At 42.9% G+C, this 22,834-nt stretch overlaps 1 protein-coding gene across 6 annotated transcripts in view; it reads left to right on the top strand.

The window, feature by feature from the left end:
* JAKMIP2 (janus kinase and microtubule interacting protein 2) overlaps positions 1-22,012 on the top strand; it is a 71,690-nt gene extending 49,678 nt beyond the window's left edge. Inside the window, exons 13-22 of one of the 6 annotated variants that reach the window (XM_075103055.1) lie at positions 221-319; positions 2,930-3,028; positions 3,350-3,403; positions 5,878-5,943; positions 6,788-6,856; positions 7,918-7,995; positions 8,897-9,058; positions 10,593-10,658; positions 12,244-12,316; positions 17,769-22,012. In XM_075103055.1, coding sequence (XP_074959156.1) covers positions 221-319; positions 2,930-3,028; positions 3,350-3,403; positions 5,878-5,943; positions 6,788-6,856; positions 7,918-7,995; positions 8,897-9,058; positions 10,593-10,658; positions 12,244-12,294 — 744 coding nt within the window. In that variant the 3' untranslated portion in view covers positions 12,295-12,316; positions 17,769-22,012. The other 5 variants (XM_075103053.1, XM_075103054.1, XM_075103052.1 and 2 more) reach the window with 5 other exon arrangements.
* The last annotated feature ends 822 nt before the right edge of the window (positions 22,013-22,834 follow it).

The raw sequence follows: 22,834 nt of genomic DNA, 5'->3' as shown, positions 1-22,834 counted from the left end.
TTCTTTTAGGAAAACCTCCAGCCTAAGCATTTTATGATGTTTAGGAAGTTGATGAGCAGAAGTTCCACCTGTAAACTACTCATGAGGTAAAACAGCAAGTAGTGAATCATCTCTAGAGTTTGGATTTTGCACTGCCTATGCTACCTGAACTACTACTGACCAAATATTCAATGTTTCTTGTAACAGTTACACAGATCCTGAATTTACATATTTCTATTAGATAGAGAAACTGGAAGCAGAAAACAACCGTCTGCAACAGGAGCTGCAGGATGCCCGAGACCAGAATGAGCTGTTGGAGTTCCGCAACCTTGAGTTGGAGGTGATGGATGAGCTCATTATAGTAGAGCTGGTAGCAAATTAAACTAGTGCACTTGCACTGGACACCAACTTTAATCAAGTGTTTACACAAGCACTGTAGTGATATAACAGAGTAACAAATCAGGCCCAGCGTTTTCAATTGTGAGATGAAGTATGTCAGCTCTAATATCCTGGAAATAGTAAGCTCCATACTTGTCTGGTTCATCTCTCTGAGCTAGGTGTCCAGCGTGCATAGACAAGCTTAGCTGATTAATGTCATTGTGGCTCTTAGTTACCACTCCTGCGGATATGGTTCTTCTAGTACTTTGGAGCAGTCTGCTGGCAACATCCTTTGTTCTTATTGCTGGCCTGGGGTGTACTAAAATTGACAGAAATTAATTACACTTAAAGTAATTAAATAAGCAAGGCTTAAGCCCCATCCTCATGCACTTTGCTGAGGGCTGCATCCTGGTTCACAGTTAAGATCTCTCCTGGGAGTACACGTCCAGGGATTTGGGGTTTTTTTGGTTTGGGTTTTTTTGTTTGTTTTGGTTTGGTTTTTATTTCTTTTTTTCATGAACCTGAGCAGGTCTTGGAGGAGAAAGAGATGTTGAGCGTACTTTTATCTCTAATAGCTGAAGAGTAGAGTGTTCCTCTAAGAAGTCAGACACACAGGTACAGTTCCCTCTTCAGGGTCTTCAAAGCCCTATTTTCCCGCTATGAAAATCTTACTTGCTGATGTATAAACTATACCGGCTTTGTTCTTTTCCCCTGTTTCAGCAAGGGTGATGAGACAAGAGTTCAAGTTTCATTGAGAGTGCTGCTATGAGGAGAAGTGCACCTCTCTAGCCCTCTACTTGAAGGACTGGAACTCTTTGAAGTTTAATTCAGCAATGATCGATGAAATTGCATGAGCAGTTGTAAAAGAAAGTATCAGAGCCAGGGCTGTTGTATTCCAGTGCCATACCTATGGGGGTAAAAGGGGGTGGTACCTTGTCCCCTCTGACCCAGTGAATCTTGAATTCTTTTCTCTGTGAGAACTTGACTGTGAGAAGAGAGGGGGACTGTCCTACCCAAACCAATCTGTACTGGGCGATCAGAGCACTCTTTATTGCAGAGGAGAAATGTGCACGTTGGCTCCTGCGGCGTAGGGAGCTGAAGCCAAGCCTGCAACAGCCCGCAGGGCACTCTGGCTCTGCTGGGGTGCGTCTGTGCATCCCTGGGGCTGCTGATGTGGGCTGGGCTCGGGACTGGCAGTGCCAGTGCTGCTGCCCTGCTGTGAGCACCTGAGTATGCCTAGGGTACAGATTCAAGGTGCCCAAGGAACACGGGCTTCTTGGGCAACAGTTTGCAATTACTTCCGTGCTATTGATTCCTAAGGCATGTTTATATTTAATGTCCTTGTACCTCAGTTTCCTGCCACTGCGGTGGGGATGAGATGTTTTATACAGGTTAATGTGGTCTTGCTCCTACAGCCTCTATCATGATTCTCGCCAGTGCTGACATGTGTGAAAAGCCAACGGTGCCTGCCTATGTGCGTGTAGTGTTTGGCCTGGAGTTGTCCGAAGTTGTGTCTGGAGGGTGTAGGCCCTAGCACAATGAATAGTGACAGCCTATCTGCCCACTTGCAAGCACTGTCACTTTTGCAGGCACTGGACACGTTCCCTGTTGAGCAGCTCTCCCCACGACCTGCCTGGTAAGAAGGGTCCCTCAGGCGACACCAGAGATTGATGGAGGAGCTCCAGAGGACTGGGTCGGACCCTGATCTCCCTCTTCCCAGGCTGCCCCTAGTTACAGATTCTTGTTATGAGTGCCAACGAACAAAAACTTCCACCTGGTCTTTTCTCCGGTATAAGCTGGTTTATTTCTCAGTTGTTCTTTTCAGTTGCTGTCCAAGGCCTTATACTTACCATTCAGAGCTTGTAGGTAATATAGAGCCTTTCCTGGCTCTCATGAGTCAGTGCTGTGACAGATTTATCCCTTATTTATAGACTTTCCCCCCAGTTTTACCTGACAGCTGTGTTTCCATATGACATGGAACTGGACTGATCAGGTGAATTACATATTCATAAACAAAAAAAAAGATTTGAAAGTGAAATTTGATCTTAACTTCTGAGCTTGCCTGAATAGCTGAAAGGGATGAGAAATAACATCTTCAAATTTTTATTTTTGTCTTTGGTCCTTTAAAACTGGACAAATATCTGTAGATTTTATGCAAAGTGTATAAATAGCTAAGTTGATCAATTTTTTTGAACTTATTACTTTCCACAGATATTAGAGCATACAATTTGCCAGGATGAGCAAATGTGTAATCTGAGTATCCTAGTAGTCTTAAGTCAAATACCTGTTTCTAAAGGGAGTTTTTACAACAGTATATAGTTGTTCAGCATTTCATGAAGCAAAATACTTAGCCAGGTGACAGCCTTTCCACAGACAGCTTGCAAACTGACATAGTTCATTAAAAAAAAAAAATCTCCTGTAAAATAATTAGCTTGGATCCTATCACACTTGGCACACTGTTTTTCAGACTAGGTCTAAATGTTTCTTTCTTTGACTTGTAAAATGAGCTTGGCTTTGTGTGCATCTCCTTCATTCTGATATGTTCTCTGGCATCTTTTAAATTTATTTTCAGGAAAGAGAGAGACGGTCCCCACCATTTAATCTCCAGATTCACCCATTTTCCGATGGTGTGAGTGCTCTACAGATCTACTGCATGAAGGAAGGGGTTAAGGTAGGTCAGTTTTTTAAAGCAGCACTTCTAACTACAGGAGTGGTGGATGCTGCCCATATAACCCATTATATTAATCTCTGCTAATAACTTCACTAAGCATTAAGCATTTAAACTCAGCCTGATGTAAGTATGTGTGATGACTGACACAACTGACTTGGACTCATAATTTTCACCATAATGATAAAACCTGGCTCAAAGGCCACTGAAATCAGTGTGGGATGCATTTGCATGGGATAAAACGAAATGGTTCATAGAAGGGGTGAATATTGCAGCCGTGATAAAATATGCATGCCATGCCTTTACCTTATTCTCTTTTTGTAGGATGTCAGCATCCCAGACCTCATAAAGCAGTTAGACATCCTAGGTGATAATGGGGTAAGTTAAACTGGGAGATATTTTCCCTTTAAAAGCTGCATTTTGTACAGTAGAGTTAAGTGAAATCTATAATTACCATGACTATTTTCTAAGATCCTTGTTAAATCATGTAGTATCAGAACAATTCATTGTTCTGTAAGTTAAGGATTTGTGAGATCGCAATAGTCAGAGAACTAGTAATGAAGTAGCAGCTTTAACATCTGGTTTGGCAGACTGGGAAGAATGTCCGAAGGCCACTGATATTTGGAACTGGGCCTGAATGCACTCCAGTCATTCAGGAAAGCACGTGAATTAGTTTGGCACGCTGAGCCAACCACACCTTCATCAGGGCTAGATTCCTCTGCAAAGAGTTTCATAAATACACAAGAATCCTTGAATTTTAATTCCTCGAAGAATTATCAAATCTGCTGTGGCTTTCTAAGTGGGCATTCCTGCCCACTTTAGTCATCCATGTAAAAGAGATCATAATGTATCTCTGGCCAACATTAGATGTTTTAAGAAGGTCCATAAGAAAGAAAATATATATTTTAAAAAAAAACAACAAAAAAACAAAACCGAACAAAACCAAACCCAACCCAAAACAAAAAAATGAAGTCCAAGGGACCTGATGAGGTGCATCCACGCATCCTGAGGGAATGGGCAGATGAAGTTGCTAAGCCACTATCCATCATATTTGAGAGGTCAGTCCAGTGAAGTTCCCACTGACTGGAAGAAAAGAAGCACAACCCCCACTTTTAAAAAGGGAAAAGAGGCAGACCCGGGGAATTACAGGCTAGTCAGTCTCACCTCCGTGCCCGGCAAGATCATGGAGCAGAGCTTCCTGGAAATTATGCTAAGGCACATGGGAAATAAGGTGATCGGTGACAGCCCACATGGCTTCACTAAGGGCAAATCGTGCCTGATGAACTTGTTGGCCTTCTATGATGGTGTTACGGCATTGGAGGGTAAGGGAAGAGCGACTGACATCCTCTACCTGGGCTTGTGCAAAGCATTTGACACTGTCGCACACAGCGTCCTTGTCTCTAAAATCGACTTGATGGGTAGACTGCTTGGTGGTAAGGAATCGGCTGGATGGTTGCACTCAAAGAGTTGGCGTCAGGGGCTTGGTGTCCAGGTGGAGACCAGTGATGGGTGTCGTGTCTCAGGGGTCCGTATTGGGGCCTGCGCTGTTTAACGTCTTTGTCGGTGATGCGGACAGTGGGATTGAGTGCCCCCTCAGCAAGTTTGTGGACGATGCGAAGCTGAGCAGTGTGGTTGGTACTCTAGAGAGAGGAGATGCCGTCCAGAGGGACCTCGATGGGCTTGAGAGTTGGGCCCGTGCAAACCTCATGAAGTTCAACAGGGCCAAGTTCAAGGTCCCACACCTGGGTTGGGGCAATCCCAAGCACAAACACAGGCTGGGCAGAGAATGATTGAGAGCAGCCCTGCGGATAAGGACTTGGAGGCGTGCTGGTGGATGAAAAACTGAATGTGAGCCAGCAATGTGCGCTTGCAGTGCAGAAAGCCATGTTGTATCCCAGGCTGCATCAAAAGAAGCGTGGCCAGCAGGTGGAGGGAGGTGATTCTCCCCCTCTGCTCCACTCTTCTGAGACCCCACCTGTAGTGCTGCGTTCAGCTCTGGGGCCCCAACATAAGAAGGACATAGATCTGCTCGAGCAGGTCCAGAGGAAGGCCATGATGATGCTCAGGGGGCTAGAGCTCTATGAAGGCAGGCTGAGAAAGCTGGGGCTGTTTAGCCGAAAGAAGAGAAGGCTCCAGGGAGACCTTACTGAGCGGCCTTCAAGTACTTAAAGGGGGTGTACAGGAAAAATGGGAGGGACTTTTTACAAGCGCATGTAGTGATAGGAGGAGGGGTAGTGGTTTTAATCTGAAAGGGGGTATATTTACATTAGATGTAAGGAGGAATTCTTTTTTGTGAGGGTGGTGAGACCCTGGATTGGGTTGCCCAGAGAAGCTGTGGATGCCCCAACCCTGGAAGTGTTCAAGGCCAGTCTGGATGGGGCTTTGGGCAGCCTGGTCTAGTGGAAGGTGTCCCTGCTTGTGGCAGGGGGGTTGGAACTAGGTAATCTTTAAGGTCCTTTCCAATCCAAACCATTCTATGATGCTATAAAAATTGAGGATCATGATTGTCTTTTCACATGCTGGTGTAAAACTGCATTATTTTTACCAAAGCTTTAATGGAAATTCAGCTTTGTATAAACTAGCATGAAGACAGACAAATGGGACTTATTTTAGTTTACATTTCTCAGAAGATGTAATGCAATGAAAATATAGTTAGTCCATATCATGCAGAAAGGCAAAAAGTGTGTTGTTCTTAATATGTTAACAGACTCTGAATGTTTCAATGGGAATAGAATACCCAGTACTACAGGGACCCCCTGAAAACTGTAGACCTAGCCTGTAGCCTGGGTTATTTTTATTCATGTGGGAAACTGCTGCCATTTTTTTTTTTTTCTTTCTCTCTCTCTTCACAGAATTTAAGAAACGAAGAACAAGTGGCCATAATTCAGGCTTCCACTGTATTGTCCTTGGCAGAAAAGGTAAACTGTGTGTTTGCTTTTCTCATGTGTTATCTAGGGCCTCATCTAACACTGGAAATTTTCTGCTCTGTTGTTCTCTATATTGTCAAACTTTCTAGTGTAGGAAGTAATTCCCTAGATAAAGTAAACTGCCAGCACAGTCCAAAACACCTTGCTAAAGCAGAAAAAATATCAAACTCAGCTGGCCCAAGCTGTCAAGTCAAAACAACTGCAAATACAAAAAGAATGTCAAATGAAACTCGCAATTGTAAACTGAATGAGAAACCGTCAGACACTTAAGCCATAATGAGCTATAGCATGGGATTTCTAGTCCTGATATTTCCATAGCCTCTGAAAGGTATCACGTATGCAGAATTTCCACTGAAAGTATGTGTCGAAGTTCCACGTTTTGGAAATCAAAAAGAAAGCGAGGGTTGGTTAAAATCGCTTTCTGTGGCTCAAATGGAGCACAAATTTTTTCAGCATGACAGCTTCCAGTGATTCTACTAAAAAATTCCTCCTCTGCAAAGAGAATTGCCATCTATCCATCTAAGTTATTTTTATGGTGCTAGAGCCCCATCGTGAGCCCTTATCCATGGGTGAAATGGATTCCCTGTCCATCCAAGGAAATGGACTTTTTCATCTTCAGGGATCCAGTAATGGTGATTCTCTTGCTTCTTCTATGTCAAGTGCTACCTCAGACATTGTGGCTGCCTCTGTCACAGGAGAACAGCGTCAAGGTGGGCCCAGCACTAGCAATAGGTTACTAAAAAATAGACTAACAAGATGCTGTAGGTGTCCCACTTGCCACTGCCCATGTATGTAGAAAAACAGCAGGTTACACCTCTCACTGTCTTCCCTCCAGTGGATCCAGCAGATTGAGGGAGCTGAAGCAGCTCTGCATCAGAAGATGATGGAACTGGAAAGTGATATGGTAAGCCAACTTTCCTTAATACACATTTTAGGGGCAGGACACTGAGTGTGTCACGTTTACTTGGTGCGCCAAAAGATAACAAAAAGGTCTTTTGGCAAATTAAGTACGCAGGCTCTCTCAGATAATCGGTGAATCCATAAAGTTATTACTAGTCTGGTTCATGTGCAACAGCAGAATAACAAAGAAACAGAAATAGTGACGGTTTGAAAACTTCCCTTCCCTTTCCATGAGGATGACTGTTTATTATTAAGTACAGAAGGCTCAAAGGTTGCCCAGTGGTTTTCAGAGATGTAAATGACCACACTCTTTGTCTCATAAGATTCACAGTCTGAACATCAGCTGTTGTTGTATCACGTTTTATTCAATACCAGTATGTGGGAAACTAATGAATTATCACGCTGTTTTCTTTCATTACATTTTAAGCCCATACCATCCTAAAGGCAAAACATTCACAGCTGAACTGAAGTTGCTACAGCACCAGTAAAGTTAGTACCTTACCCTATTCTTATTCTAGTTAATGGAAGTAACCTACAAGATGAACAGGCACAACTACAAGAGTTGGATAGCTGTAGTGGTTTACATTCTGTTCCTATGGTATGTCTGTACTTGAGACAATTCAGCTTCAGGTAGGCTGAGAAGTTAAAGCACAGCAGCTTCCCCCAAATAATGTGAACATGAATATGCCTGTTCAGTTCTTGTTTAGTTTTTGCACCTTCACCCTCTTCTAAAATAAGAGAAAGCACAAAAGGAGTTGTCCAAGACGCCAGAGGAGGTATCTAAAGGAAACCCCTAAATTACACTACTGAAATACCAAGCAAATCACTGAAGTCAACAAAGAGATGATGGATTTAGTTCCATGTAGATTAGATGTATTATCATACAAAAGCAATCGCTTCCTTCTTTCCTAGCTGAGTCAGGTATTAATAACTCTGCAGAGTGTCAGTTGAAGACCAGTCTCCCAGTCCTGCCTGAGTCAGGTATCTGTAGTTGATTTCATAAAATTTCCCAAAGTATTTTGAGTAACTAATTCATTTTTCTGTCCAAATGATCCTTCATTGTAGGAGCAATTTTGCAAAATAAAAGGTTATTTGGAGGAAGAATTAGACTACAGGAAGCAAGCTCTTGACCAAGCATACATGGTATGTACAAAGGAAATTCTACAGCACATATTGGCCAGCACCGTGACAGGACACAGACTCCTTTTAGATCAGGAAGAGAGTTTTTTGCCTTTTTTCTTAATATTTCCCCCCCCCCCCCGCCCCAGTGCACTACCATGCAATCTGCACAGCTTCAACATGACACCTAGCTTTTCCATGTCACAAAAAGGCAGGTCTCCTGAAGTCTGAACTCTTTTGTCACTTAAAGGCAGATATTGCTCATTGATGTTGGCTTTTCCAACTGGAGTCAGTGCAACCAACTGGAACTCAGATCTGAACTCTCGGCCGTTTTAGACGTGTCATAGCAGGAAGACAATATGCCACAAAAAGCAAGAGTTCCTGCTCTAATCACTGCTGTATCAAATACTGATACATAAGTCTGATAACTGGCTGTGCAAATTCATCATGTTTGGTTTGTCAAGTTAATGAGAATGCTCATTGATTAGCAGGATTAAGAGCAAAGTAGTTTGACAGTGACCTTCAATCTTTCCTCTCTTGTCTTTTAGCATAATGGGTCAAAATTTGATAATTGGTGAAATATTAATCTTTACACTTATAGGTATGAAAGTTCTATCCAACTTCTAATCATCTCTGTAACTGCTTAAAAAAGTCAGTGAGGGATTTCTGTGAAAATTAATATTAAAATATTTTTAAAATAAAAGTTCATATCCTTTTGTCAAAAGACTGAACCATTTTGAGTTCTGTTTTTCACATTTTCGCACGCTTGGACACAGGGACCACCTCTCATGTAGGCACCTGAATGTGCCACCAACTCCCCAGTTCCCACTGTGTTTTAAACAATGTTTCATCTCTAATTGGCTTTTGGTATTGCATCAACCAGAGGATCCAGGAGCTTGAAGCCACCTTGTACAATGCTTTGCAGCAAGAAACGGTGATAAAGTTTGGGGAGCTACTCACTGAAAAACAGCAGGAAGAGCTGAGGACAGCAGTAGAAAAGCTAAGACGTCAGATGTTGAGGAAAAGCAGAGAATATGATTGCCAGATTCTTCAGGAGAGGATGGAGCTGCTCCAGCAGGCTCATCAGGTAAGAAAAAGGAACCATGCACATGTGTATCTACTCAGCTTTGCTCTGTAGGAACATAAGCTGAGGTGAAATTCAGGCAAGCTCCAGGCCATGAAGAATGCTGGCATCTAGGTTTTTTGAGTTGTTTAATACTTTGTGTCTTTACTGTGTACACAAACACATGTGATATTAGCTTTGGAGGGTTTGGTATATTTTGAGTCTTAAAATTCCAAACCAAAGTTTTTATCCAGAATTCTGCCTGCATGAATCTAGTTTTGTAATAAAAATGGTCACCCCTGGTTATTGGACTGGGCACAGGAAGAACTGTATGAATGCTTCTAGCTCGTGTTACACAGGAGAGCTATGTGTTTTTCCAGATGCTTCTGCTCTGTCCCCTCCCAAAGCGGGCAGTTGTTACGTTTCACTGCTGAGATATAGTACCACATTTGATGTTCAAAGACCAATGTTTGTCACTTTGCAAGCGGTGAGGTCCCAGAGCAAAATGGCACACAGTCACAGCGTGCTGATGAATGCGACAGTGCACAATTAAACAAAACTTACTCAAACGTTTATGAGAATAAGAGAGAAGGCATATGCCCAGTGGTTAGGGTTTCTGGTTCACAGAAAGACTTTGTTTTCACAGTCCTGCCTGATCCTGAGGTGGGGACTTGAGACTGGGTCTACCCTTACTACTTCTTACCAGGTCTTTGCAGCATGAGGAGCTTCTTGATTTCAGCCATGACCAGTGCCCTGATTAACACTGCCCCAGCAGTTCCGGCTTCTTTAAAGAACTCTTAGCCAGCCTCCATTGCAGGTGGGGTTGGGAAAGGCTGAGAGGCAAGGAAAGGAAGAGGTAGTCTTTGAAAGCTGCCATAAGCTAGTCAGCTCATCTCCAGGCAATGAGGAAGACAGTCACAGCAGTGCTGTCTGCTCTCCAGGTGTCTCCTGCTTTGCCTCTTTGCATCTCTGCTGTTTGCTGGCCAGCTGTCTTATGCCCTTACGATACTGAGATCCATGTAACTCATGTTACTAAATTTTTCTAGAAGTACCTAGCTCTGCTAAAAAATACACCTTGTCTATAAGTGACATATATACTGCTCGCCACAGAATCAATGTTTTCATAGTATTTTATACATTTATCATTTCAGATCTAATAACACTTTAATCCTTTTTCAACACAGCAAACTATGAGAAATCTTAGTGAATCATTATATAATTCTAAAGAGTATGGCCATGATCTTATGCTTTCCATCTATTTAACACAGGATTAATATAAAATAGATAATAATAAACAGATCCATTATTGGTACTAATTTACAGTATTTGAGGATACAGTCATATATGCAGTAGCGTATTTTGAGCAGTTGTACATGTGGTAAAGTTGTGGTTAGGCGGGGTTGGTGGATGGAGTCATGGTACAACACCAGATTATCCCTGCCAAAGAAATGGATTTGTTAATTCCTAGGCTTTTGGAACTTGGAGCATTAAGTTACCTGTTCAGCAGAGCAAATTTTCTGAGAATTTAGTCTAGGTGCTTTTCTTTTCTGATTTCCAGAGGATCCGAGATTTAGAAGATAAAACTGACATTCAAAAGAGACAAATTAAGGATCTGGAGGAAAAGGTTGGTTCTGTTACACTTCTGAAGCATGCTGATCAACTTTTTTTGAAAGTAATGATGTAGTTCTCTTGAAATACATGACCTTTATGTTTAGGTGAATCGGCTGGACCTGTTGGTGGTGTTCTCCTGTGCTTTCTTTACAATTTGTCTTTCAGTGTATACAGACTTTAATCTTAGAGTCTCCTCTGCAACATTTCATTTTAGGAACTAAATGCCAAACACTTTTGATTATGGTGAATGATAGTATACCAAGTGATGAAGCCCTTACTTGGCTGTTAAATGCTGTGTTGGTAGACAGGTAATACTTCTCTTAAAAGCAAGGTAAGGCTAGCAAGTAGGAAGGACTGAGTGAAACTGTCCTTATCTGGTGGGGCTGGGGAACTCGGGTTCTGGTGCTGTCCTCTTTACTGAAGCCTGTAATTAACTATGCAATATAAATATGGTACCAGAATCTTGCCCCTAAACTGAACTGTCAAAGAACTATATGTGCACATTCTTTATATATACTACATACGCACACACTCTCACTCTCTCCAAAATACGCGGTGCATTTTTGTGGTGAATAAGGCCAATTCCGTCACATTGAGTTTTGCCACTTGTAGGTAGGTTAGATAGGATTGTTGAAAAAAGATCATAGCCTAGGCATAGCATACTGCTACCAATACCATCCTTTCTAGAAATGCCAGGCTGGTGTAAGATGCATCTCCAGTGGTAACCCTGCCAATAAATTTCTGTTAGTAAATATCAGTGTCCATGTGTAAACTATAATATGAATTAATGGCTATGTTAGTAGAGTGACAGTAGTCTAATGAGTCCTTTCAGTTTATATGTATATTCCTAAAGTGAAACAAGTGAGCATAATGCAAAACTTGATACCCATAAATCGTTCTGATTTTCTGCCAATATTTTTGTGATACAAGGACTCACTGTCTTCCTGATATATATAACCTGGAAAAATAACAGATGATAATCTGTGATGAAAATAAAAAAAAAAAACACACAAAGCAAAACTTATGCCATGGTCAAATGGAAACCTTGAATAGGGGACTTCTTAGTATCAATTTTCAAAAGAGCTTTCAACTCACAAAAATTCACATCTCAGAAGACAATTTATTCATGATTAAAATGTGACATCCAAAAATTGATTACTAAACATTTAATGGTTAGGGTTTGATTATTATGTGTGTATGCATGTATATACATATATATATACATATACATACATATTTTTTTTATTTTCCCAGGCTATTTCCAGCATGGATTGCAGGCATTTTCTTTTAACGCGCTTAAAAATATTACCCATGCTATTTTGTATATTCAGCTCTGTGACTTCAGTCAGCCCACGGTGGTTCATAGTGACAGTTATACCTCAGGCTTTCAGTATGGTGCTAATTGTAATTCATCACCAGAATTAATGGGACCTGTTTTCTAAGCCTGGGCAGTGGTGTGGTACTTGCAGAAGTAACTAGGGAAATACAGTGGGTTTTGAATACGTCGTTATTCTAGTTGTCCTACAGAGTGCAAAAATAATTGATGCTTGCAGTGCCATGACCTTTAGTTTTTATACCCTCTTCTTTTTCTTCTGCAGTTTCTATTTCTATTCTTGTTCTTCTCTCTTGCCTTTATTCTTTGGCCTTGATGTCATTGTGCCTCTTGGAAAGGTAAGACTATTTATTTCCTCAAAGCTAGCATTTCGTGTGCAGAGCTGAGGAAGACATCCTTGCATGTTCTTGTGTATGTCTGGAGTCAGAAAATTCAGCAGGTTGTTGTCAGTTTGTAATAGCTCACAGTGGAGTGTTGTGACACTGCTCAGTTGCCACAGGGAGTTGCAGCCAGACCAACACTGTCCAACATACTTGTGATTGAGTTGCCAAAGCTTGCTGGTGATACTATGCGATTCAGAGTTCTAAAAATAAAAGCTAACAAGAATTTCACAGTATCAAATAGCCAAGAGAATTGCAGGTGAAATTCAATGTTGATGTTTGCAACCTGATGCAGATGGAAAACAGTTAAAAATCTCCACCATATACACACCATGATGGGCTCAGGAAATAGATCGGGAGGTTATAACAGGTAGAGCTCGGTGCCCAGAAGCAGGAGAGATACAAAAAAGGGCAAGGAAGGATAATCAGCTGCCAAGAGGCAGGAAGAGGGAGACAGAGAGTGGGAAGGATTTTTCTAGCTCAGAAAGCGAGACACTGTTAAATAGAGATATGGGAGAGGTCTAGAAGATTTGTCATAGAGTGAATGGATAGATTGCTGTTGTCCACTGTCTCCTCCAGTACAAGCATTTATCATGTAACAAGTTTAAAGTAAACAAAAATTGGAAGTTAATGATGTAGGACATAACGGAGTCTTTGCCACAGCAGTTAATGATGTTGGATGTAAAGAAGTCTTTGCCACAGCATGCTTAGCAGCTGAAAGTTCAGAGTTCGAAAAGCAACGTGAAGATGGGGAAATAAATTGGGGAACTATAATGTGTGTGGCCTTTTTCCCTCTGTGCCTAGCTACTTTCAGAACCAGGCTGCTGGGTTAGGAGGATCTTTCTTCTGATCCAGGATAGCAGAAGAATGTAGCCTAGATAATGTTATGTTACAGACTCAAGAACATTTAATGACGGGTCAAAATTTTCTGATTTGGGGACAGACCCACAACACTAAATTTTCACTGTATCTCCTGGCTCTGGCTTGAGCTGTGTCAATGAATAAATTCTTCTGCCCTGCACTTGAGGCAAGCTGAGAATACAGTTGTGTGTGAAAGATGTTTTTGCCGTGCCCTTCCACCATTTGTACTAGCTCAGCCTTTGCTTCCAAGCACAATGCAAGGTATTGATTATAACTAAGTGGCATGGGACCAGTTTGGTGGGTTTTCCTTTTCCCTCTAAGGAAAAGCCCCCTACTTTATGCTTCATTTTGTTAGATCAAGGATTTCTTTTGCAGTTTTGTGCTGATGCAGAGATAACTCTCAGAATTAGCCACATCGACTGAAATCCACTGCCTCCTTGGCTGCCAGACCTCAAAATGAATGTTTTCATGGGCTGAGTCAGCAATATACATGAAGGTTGGGCTGAATGGGGAATGAACCATAGGAAAGAATCAGAGGAATGTGAACAGATCAGTGAAGACGGCTCCTGTAAACAATGGCCAATATCATTATAGAGTTGCTGCTGTTTAAAACATACTGCCTTGGTCCAGTGAACGTTAAACAGATTAAGCTATGACTGCATACTTACTAACGTTCCTGCCGCAGGATTTCTGGGAACCATGACACAGCACGGCAGCTATGAGATGTTTTGAGTGGCTGTGACTGGTAAAAATTTGATTTTACAGTTTCTTGCTTATTCATAGTGGGGAAAAAATCAAAAGAGCTTCTGAAACAGCCAAATTATGTATAGCCTAATTATAAGAAGGCAAAACCTTCACAGTACACAGTAATAGCAAAAAAAAAAAAATCTTGCATTTAAGTTGCACCTTGAAAACTCACAGGAACTGATAGTGACATTTGCAAGAACCTGTCTGCATGAGTTTTTCCCAGTTGCCTATACTGTTGTCCTTTTTTCAGTTTCTAGCACAGCTATGATAAAGTCCTTGTGAAGCATAATGAGGAAAAACTGGGGCAATAAGAGCTTCAGAATTTTCTGTATATACAGTTTGCACCTACATTTTCTACCTGTATGGGATTGGTTTTCTATTGAGTATTTTCCTCTTCTAGTGCAGCTACAGAATTGGTAAGAAGTTTATACATCCTAGTTTTACCAATGCTGGTATCAGCTGTGGTGGAAGAAAAATAAGAAACAGCAGGGTTTCTTATTTCTTTGAAAATGTGCCTCAAAATATATCCTTTGCTCAGTTTAGGTCACCCTGATTAAAAAATGCATTCATGACATTAAATTACTGAACAGATTTTCCTAATCCCATCTCTCTTTAAGATGGAGCACCCAGTAAAGACTTTACAGTAGAGCATGCGTCCCGAGAAATGCAAATTAAAATTTTCATTAATATTTGAACTCATCAGGAAATGTTGTCTTCCTCATCTTTTAAATGGTTTTTATTTTTGAAATTTTTTTTCAGAAGCTTAAAAAACCCCTCAGTGGTAGATGCAAATGCCAAAAAGATCCACAAAAATGCATAAAAATATTTTTTGTTTATAGATACACCATTTTTCATTAGAAAAGAAAAAACATGAATCACGTGAAAAATTTAATCCACCTGTAACTGAACTTAAAATAGGAAAACTCTAGTCCCAGGACAAATATGTCAGTGTATGCTTCCTGAGTCTGTAAGCATGGTTTTGGTATGCCAGCACAGAAGAAAAGGATGGTGAACTGAGAATTACAGACATGGCATGGATGAGTCACTTGGCTTTCCAGGAACTGCAGGTATCTGCAGATAGTACCACTGTCTGTTGAAGTAAGCATTTCCCAAAACAGAAAAAAACCCTATTATTCTGACATCAGAATTCCAGCAGCGCTGATTAACTCTGTCTTGGAGCCTGTGAAAATCTCAAGTGCCTTGTAACATTTCAGTGTCTGCATGCGAAGAAAAAATGTGTTTTAACAGCCTCAGGATTAGCTCTACAGCGTATTCAAAGGCAGACTGCGTTCTTTGTTGCAGAGGAGCCATTCCTTCCCTCTTCTCAAAGCAGGAAGGAGAGAAGACATAAAAGGAGAAGAATCAGGACCATCAAAAAAAATATAATAAACCCTCCACATTTGCTGATAACACTTATACCCTTTCGGCCTAATTTGAGGGCAGATTTTTGCTGGTTAGAAAAGCTAGTGGGCTGTTTGAGGTCAGAATTCTACATTCCTCCTAAAATTCTAGCAGATTTATTATTCTTCTTCACTTGCAGTCATTCTTCTACCTGCATGTGGCTGCTGTGTCGTATCTAGCACATGCTCTCTGCTAATTTAATGCACTCCTCACTGGCATGTTCATCGAATAGGACTAATAGTCAAAAGAAGCGTAAGCATTGTCCGTTCCCTTTAGGACTGGCAAGATGGACACAGCTGCAATGAAACCAGAGCAGCATTGAGGCCAATTTCATTGCTGGGGTTTTACATAGATCCCTTAGGGACCATGTCCAGACTTTACTTCCCCCACTCCTCCCCTGGCCCAGCCTCCTTCCATAGGTTTTATGCTTATTTTAAACAACATCTAAGGTTTAGCAGGTGTAAATCCCTGTGGTGTAACTTCACTGAGCCCAGGAAGGCTGCTTTAACTACAGCGCCAACATGAGAAGGGTCTCACTCACTGGATTCACTGTTGCTCCAAAGAGGCTGGCCCTGGGAGCGCACGAGGGTCTAGCTCGAATGACTTGTGTCTCTACTCTCCATAAAGAGGATGGGAAGTATCAGAGAGAGCTGAAATGTGCTGTACCACTCCTAGGACCACCCACCAGAGGAATGATTGTTTTGCCTTTCCCATCCTGCTTTTGCATATTTGGTTATGAATGTCAGGTAGGGAACATGAAGATGGATTACTGTGAGCTGAATGGCAGAGGAAGTAGCCATGACCGTGGTGGAGATACAGTGACATAGAGAAAATCTTAAGGGCGAGGTGTGTGTGTGGATATATAAACACAATGCTTTTTCAAAGGACCTGCATTGCTGTGCACTCCCGTGAACTGTAAAGACAGCTGCAGCAGGCCCAGCGTCACAGCAAGCACGGTCTCAGTAGAGTGTTTTACCAAGGCAAGCCACTCTACAGGAGCAAAGCATCAAGTCTTGTAGCAGTTCCTCCAAAACAAGGCAATGGGAAGCAGCTGTTAGTTCCTCATCCCCTGCCTGATCCCCATCTTCATCCCTTCCATCTCCCTCCATGGGATCCTTACCCCTCAATACCTGAGGGGAAGTCTTGGGACAGAAGCAATACGGGAATGGTGTTGGCAAGATTGAGAGGGATTTTAGCAAGGTCATATTTTCTGAGGCTGAAATACAATGGAATCAGAGAGAATAACATTGATTTTTGTGTTTCCCATTCACTTCAAAAATCACCTGCCTACCCAGGTGACTTTGATGTTTGAAGTAACTCAGCAAGGGTGAGCGTGGCCTGGGGAGTGTGCCATCAGCGTTTCTGGTTCTGAGAACTACTGAGAGATACATCATCAGGGGGAGCTTTGCAAGATTGCTTAACTTGCATCCAGTGGAAGTAAAACAAACTTTGTTAACCTTATCATAAGATACTTCAGACAGATCCTTGATAAAACACAGAAAGCACAATACATCCTTGAAATGTACCTAGGGAGCTGTTTGATGATGAAAGGTCTCTGGTTTTGTTCATGCCTTGCTGCAGTTTATCCTTTACCGACCTTTTAAGTAGCTGAGAGCAAACCACAGTGCAATTGCAGATGATACTTTCTGATTTCTGAGAGAGTTAGCACAGCACTCACTGCTGTACTTTTCAGATCAGGAAGGACAAGCATGAATGTGCAACAATACATAGTATCCCGACCAGCAGCCCGCTAATTCCCGTTTATGTGGAATTTTCCTACCGGCATTTTTTCCCTGTGCTTGTGAATATACACATTCACATGTTTGCGATCACATAAGGAAGCCTGGTCTGCGTGGACTTTGCGCTCAGTGGATTTTACCGCTTAGGCTTGAATCCTGAGAGAACAAAACAAAATATGCCCTTTTTTCCCTAGTTTCAAACCTCAGAACTGCCATTCTTTTCGCTAGGTAGGGAAGGCTTCCTTGGAACAGGAGCAGTCTGTGTTTGCCTCATTGCTGCGTTAGCCAAAGTTCTGGGGTTGCCCTGACACCACAGGCATATCACCTGCTGTCACGTCTCCTGTCACTGGTGAATTTTGGGCAGCTTTGGTTCAAGAGTTACTGAAACTGGTGCGTAATTACTCACCTGAAGATGCCCATGGGGGCTTCTGTGGACCGGGGGGCTGTACTTTGTGGGGTTAAATGGACAGGCTTGGCAAAATCCCAGAATTTTCACAAATTTCTTTCATATGGACAAACAGAAACAGTTTAACACAGGTAACTAAGAACAGACCTTTTCAACTTCGATTGATAGACTGCATCTTGTAACTGGATAGGCAGGCAGAGGAAGTTCTCGCCTATCTGATACAGATGTTCTTTTTTTTTTTATTATTTATTTTTAGAGTGCCCGACCACACAGATAAGTCCTTATAAAGGCAAATGCTTCCACCCCCCTGATGAAGAGAACATTGTTTACACCTATTTTAAAAAGTATAAAAATGAACAACCTGTAGCCAAGACTGCAATCACCTTGTATTTTAAAGCCATCACTCAAGATTTGTTACTGGACAGTTCCTGTCTAAAGCTATGATATATGCTGCATCTAATGAAATTCTCTATGTTGAAATTATAAAATGGGAAGAAAAACAAACTGTGAACTTACATTTCTTAGGAAGAACTTAAAGGGAAGGAGCCGCTTTCAGCTGATCAAGTCAGTGTGTCTTGGGCATGGAACCAAAGTTACAACAGAAGAATCCCTGCTGTGCAGGGCAATTGTTTAAACGTGACACTGTCATCTATGAATGGGTCAAAAGTTAACAGGACAGAGCAGGAGAAACACGAGCTGTGGAGAGATGCTGACAACAAAGCATTCAGTTTGAACTGTCTGGCTTTCTCGCTGCAGGGACTCCTTCTCTCCCTCTTTGGTTTTAACCTCAGGAACAAATGACAGCTGCAATGTGGGGGGAAGAAAGGAAAAACGCAATCTGGTTTATTGCAGGATGGGCAGGACAGGGCACCATGTTTTGCGCTTGAGATCATAATAAAGTACCGCTCTACTCGGCAAAGGAAGGGAAGAAGAGGGTGTCTGGTGTAAGGAGGATTTCTGACAGAATTGTAGCCTTATCTCTTTTCACCCTCCCTCCTTGAAGAACAGCCTCTCTATTGTCGGATACTTTTCATGCTCTTTAAAGACTGCCATTGAGATAATGACTATACTTGGGCTTACTGTTTGAACAATACACAGAGAATCACTGGATTGGCCTTACAGAGTAACTTCTGAGAAAGAAATATGTTGGAGGACAGAGGGGAAAAAACCCAACCCCCTTCTCCGTGTGGTACGATCGACAAAGCGTCAGCTTCCAACTGTTTTGTCCCAGCTTGGAACGAATGTTTTGGTTTGGCTTGTCAGACTGACTTTGTGAGCTGGCTTCCTGATCAATGACACATACACCAAAAATGGGGAAAAGCTGTGTGAACACATCCCTGTTAGAAGTAAGAAGTATCACTAGTCTGTTTAGATTTTTCCACAGTTAAGAATAACTAGAAGTAGTTTGCATTCAAAGTGTTACTTACCCCTCTACTTACAAAGCCCGGAACCCAGTCCCGGCGTCTCCCGAGGCACCACAGGCCCATGCCCCTGTGGTCAGTAAGCAGGGAACCCTGAGGAGTGTCACACCTGCAGCACATGCTGCGAAGGTGCCGTGCCTGCTGGGAGCAAAGCAGCCAGCTGCACCCACCTCCCCGTTTCTCACTGATGTGCTGTGTGAGCTAGGTACGACAATGTACTGCTCTGCGCCTCTGTTTTCATTTCCCTGGAAATGGAGTCATGTCCGTTCAGACTCCAGGTTCCTGTGGCAAGGCTCTTTATTTGAGCTGTGTCCTCCATGATGGAGCCTTAATTTTAGCTGGGAGAAATGGATGCCTGTGTTACAAAATAGAAAACTAAGGGCCAGAATACAGCCTGTGCGTTACTTAACCTTCAAAACAGAGCTCAAGTGTACCATCTTACGCACACAGACTTTGCCCATCAGAAGCTTTAAAAGTGCTTTACAAAGAGTCTCTCCTTTGCTTGTTTATTTTTACAGATGAAGCAACTGAGGCACAAATCAGTGAAGGAACTTGCCACAGCAACTCTGCAGGTCAAAAGCAGTTCCTCAGCCGTAGGAGGGATGAAGTTCCTCTAGTATCGAGGATGCCTGCCCCTCACAGATATTATTTGGCCAGAATAGCTTTTAATTATTAATGTCCATTCACCCAACTGGATTGCAATGCTGGGCTCCATTTCTCCACAAAGACTCCTATCATCCTCATTTCTTGCATGCCCTGAGATTGTTTTAGGCCTTTCATCAAAGGTTGGAAGCTACAAGCAAGTTATTTTTTTCCTGCTCCTTAAAATTCATTTAAATTACAGAATGACCCCATCTCCTTGAAGCAGTGTGTTTCAGTTGGGGGGTTTACTGAATTCTGCACCAGCTGTATGCTTGTCGGTTCATTTTTTTAAAAACAGGCTTGTAGGCAGGTATGTTAAATGAATACAGGTATGTTGCATGCTCTTTGTTCAAATTCTTCCTTCCCCCTCCCTCCCACAGAAGAATCTGTGGATAAGGCTCACCTAAACCTACACGTGCTTTCCAAGAGTGCTGCTAGCAGTTCCGTCCCGAAGCTCTGGAGTCAGGCTCTTTGAGAGTCTCGTCCCACACCTGTGACACCTTGAGATCACTAAGCAACCTTACAACATCTTGTTAGTCTCAAAAAGGAGGGTTTCCTCTCTGGTTATTCCCTCTTCCCCCCCTCACTCTTTTTTCCCCATTGCAGCACCAGTTCATTTCACACCACTTGGCTGCAGTGTGCTGCAAGTAAATATAGGCTGGAATCTGTTTTCCCTAGCATTAGGGCCAGCAATTAAAACATTGAGCTCTTCTCGTGGAATAATGAGCAGCACCTGTTTTCCATGATGGTGCAGTAACTTCCGCCTCTGCTTTGGTTAAAAAAAAACCAAAAACAACAAAAAAAGGAGGACTAGAAATGTTTGTTTCAGGCAGTCACAGGGAGGGTTCATGGCACAGACAGAAATATCTAGTTTCAGAACACACCTGACCTGGTGGCAGGCTTCATCGTTTAGGCCCCGTGAGCCGTGTTGTGCACATCTTATTTCTCTCTTTTGCTTCATTTCCCCTCCCTTACTCTCACGTATACATATGCATGCAGGTGCTCCATTTCCAAGGGCTCGGTGCGGGGTGGAGGGCGGTAGACAGTCCTCAGCTTATCTTGGTCTGCAAACTTTTAAAAGATTGCTCTAGTCCCTCCGGAGAGCTGAACAACAGCTGCTTTCGTCTCCTTGCAGCATAAGCCGTGCCTAAAACACACTTGCTGATAAGAGTAATACAAACTTTCTGCTGTCAGCTAGGTCAAAATGAGTTTGATGTTTGTGTATATATATATACACATGTATCTATATATATGTATATGTACATATATATACATATATATATGCATATATCTATGTATTCCCTGTTGTATATAGTAAATTGTTGCTATAGCTTATGAAAGTATACTTCCAATCTGGGTATGGGGAACTGAATCTAGACTTGTTTGGCTGCCACAACTGGTACACTCCTTGTGGTTTAGTTTTACACCTTGTGGGCAACTAGCTTCTGGACCTGTTTTTCTGGGGTCGCCCCCCTTCTCTGCTATGAAGCTGTTTATCCAGGGCTTTCTGCTGTTCCTGACGTTCGCTGAGGCGAAGTATTGAGAGTCCTCCCTCAAACTAGTCACTGTAGCCAACCTCCCCTCCCCAAAGCCAACCAGCAAGATAAAAACAATTTGTGCAGCCTTTAAGGATGGCAGATATAGCCCTGGATTCCTCCCATCCATCCGTCCTAGGCTGTAGCAGGACTACCAGCACTCCAGGCTACCCACACCATCAAAGCAGTAGATGAGCCCCGTCATGTAGCGCAAGTCAGCTTGACCAAAATCTGACCTGCTGCTTTTCCTCCACAGACCAAGTCAGGAAATTTTGAAGACTGCTCTTCCAGTTTAAGCACTTCAGATGAGGGCCTAGTTAGGTGAGATTAATTTAGGCAGTTGGGGTTGCAGAAGGAAACAGGGCTCCTTGCAGTATCATCAGCCTGGCTCACAGCCCCATCCTCTCCTGTTGATGTGCCTGGAGGACCACGGAGACTTGTTTGCAGATGTGCTTAATTTTCCAGCTCCCTGCCCTTACCTCAGCGGGAAACATCCTCTGGAGCCCCAAAGCTTTCCGTTCCATGGAGCCCTGTGAGGACTGAAGAGGCTGCGCTCTCCTTGCTAGGGCACGGTTCAATAAACAGCCACACAGTTGCTGGTGATTCAAAGGGTTTTTTGTTTTCCCCTGCCCTCCTTCACTTCAGCACCTGTGTGTTTTTATATATACACTTTTTGTTCCCAACTTTTTTGGTGTCTATTCCAGAAGAGAATTGTAAATGACTTAGCAGAACAACCCTTTGATAAACACTGGACATGTATCTGTACTATATGTATTAACGTGTAGAAGAGAATCCTTATTGTATGTAAAGTTTTATGAATGGTTATTTTTTAATTTATGTATTTAATATAGGATTCAATGACCTCTGGTGTTTTAGTTTGTATAAAAAAAATAAAACAGCAGCATTTTTAAAAAAAATAATCTCACTGTGCATTCATGGAGATATTCAGCCTCTGTCTGCAATCTGTTCAGAGGAGCCACGTTAAAGCTGAGCAATGGAGACACCTTCCTTGCCTGCTCTCTCCCTGATGTTCTTGCAACCCAGGGAGGGGCTGGCTGGAGGCTGGCCCATACACAGCACACTCTGCAAGATAAATCTATTAAAAAGCTTTAATGGACATCCTGAACTAATTAGCTGATAAGGGGAAGGCAGTCAGCTTTCCTAGCATGAGCTCAAATCTTATTGTTTTTCTGCTAGGCCTGCGCAGCAAAAAAAAAAAAAAATTAAAAGCTGCCTTCTTTTCACTAGAGTAAGGGGAGAAGAGCACATGGGGGACTGTTATTAGACTCTTGCCCCAGTTTGGAAAGGAAAAGAAAGGCCTCGGAACCTCTTACTGTATTCACAGTCTCCCGATGCCGCTCAGTGCTGGTACGTGCCGTTAGGCGTAAGACGAGGATCAGGGCTGGGCTCGGGCTCAGTTAACTTTGCTGCAGAGAAGCTGCAAAACGCAGCCAGGAAGAGCCGCTCGCAGCGTGCGCTGCACTCGCGCGTTCCCAGCAGCGCCGGCGTCGCGGGCGCGGGACGGGCGCGTGGCCGGGCCGGCGGCCTGCGCTGAGCCCCCGCGGCCCCGCCGCAGCCCCGCCGTGCCGCGCTGGGCTCGTCACCCCCCGGCTGCAGCTACAGCCTGGGCCGCCCGCTGCCACCGCGGCCGGGGCAGCCGCCCCCGCGCTCCCTGCGCGGGCAGGGCGGCGCCTCCCCAGCCGCTCCCCGGGGCGGCCGCGGCG

This window comes from Phalacrocorax aristotelis, chromosome 8 (genome assembly GCF_949628215.1).
Source record: "Phalacrocorax aristotelis chromosome 8, bGulAri2.1, whole genome shotgun sequence".
NCBI classification, from domain to species: domain Eukaryota; kingdom Metazoa; phylum Chordata; class Aves; order Suliformes; family Phalacrocoracidae; genus Phalacrocorax; species Phalacrocorax aristotelis.
This window is presented reverse-complemented; position numbering and strand designations above follow the sequence as displayed.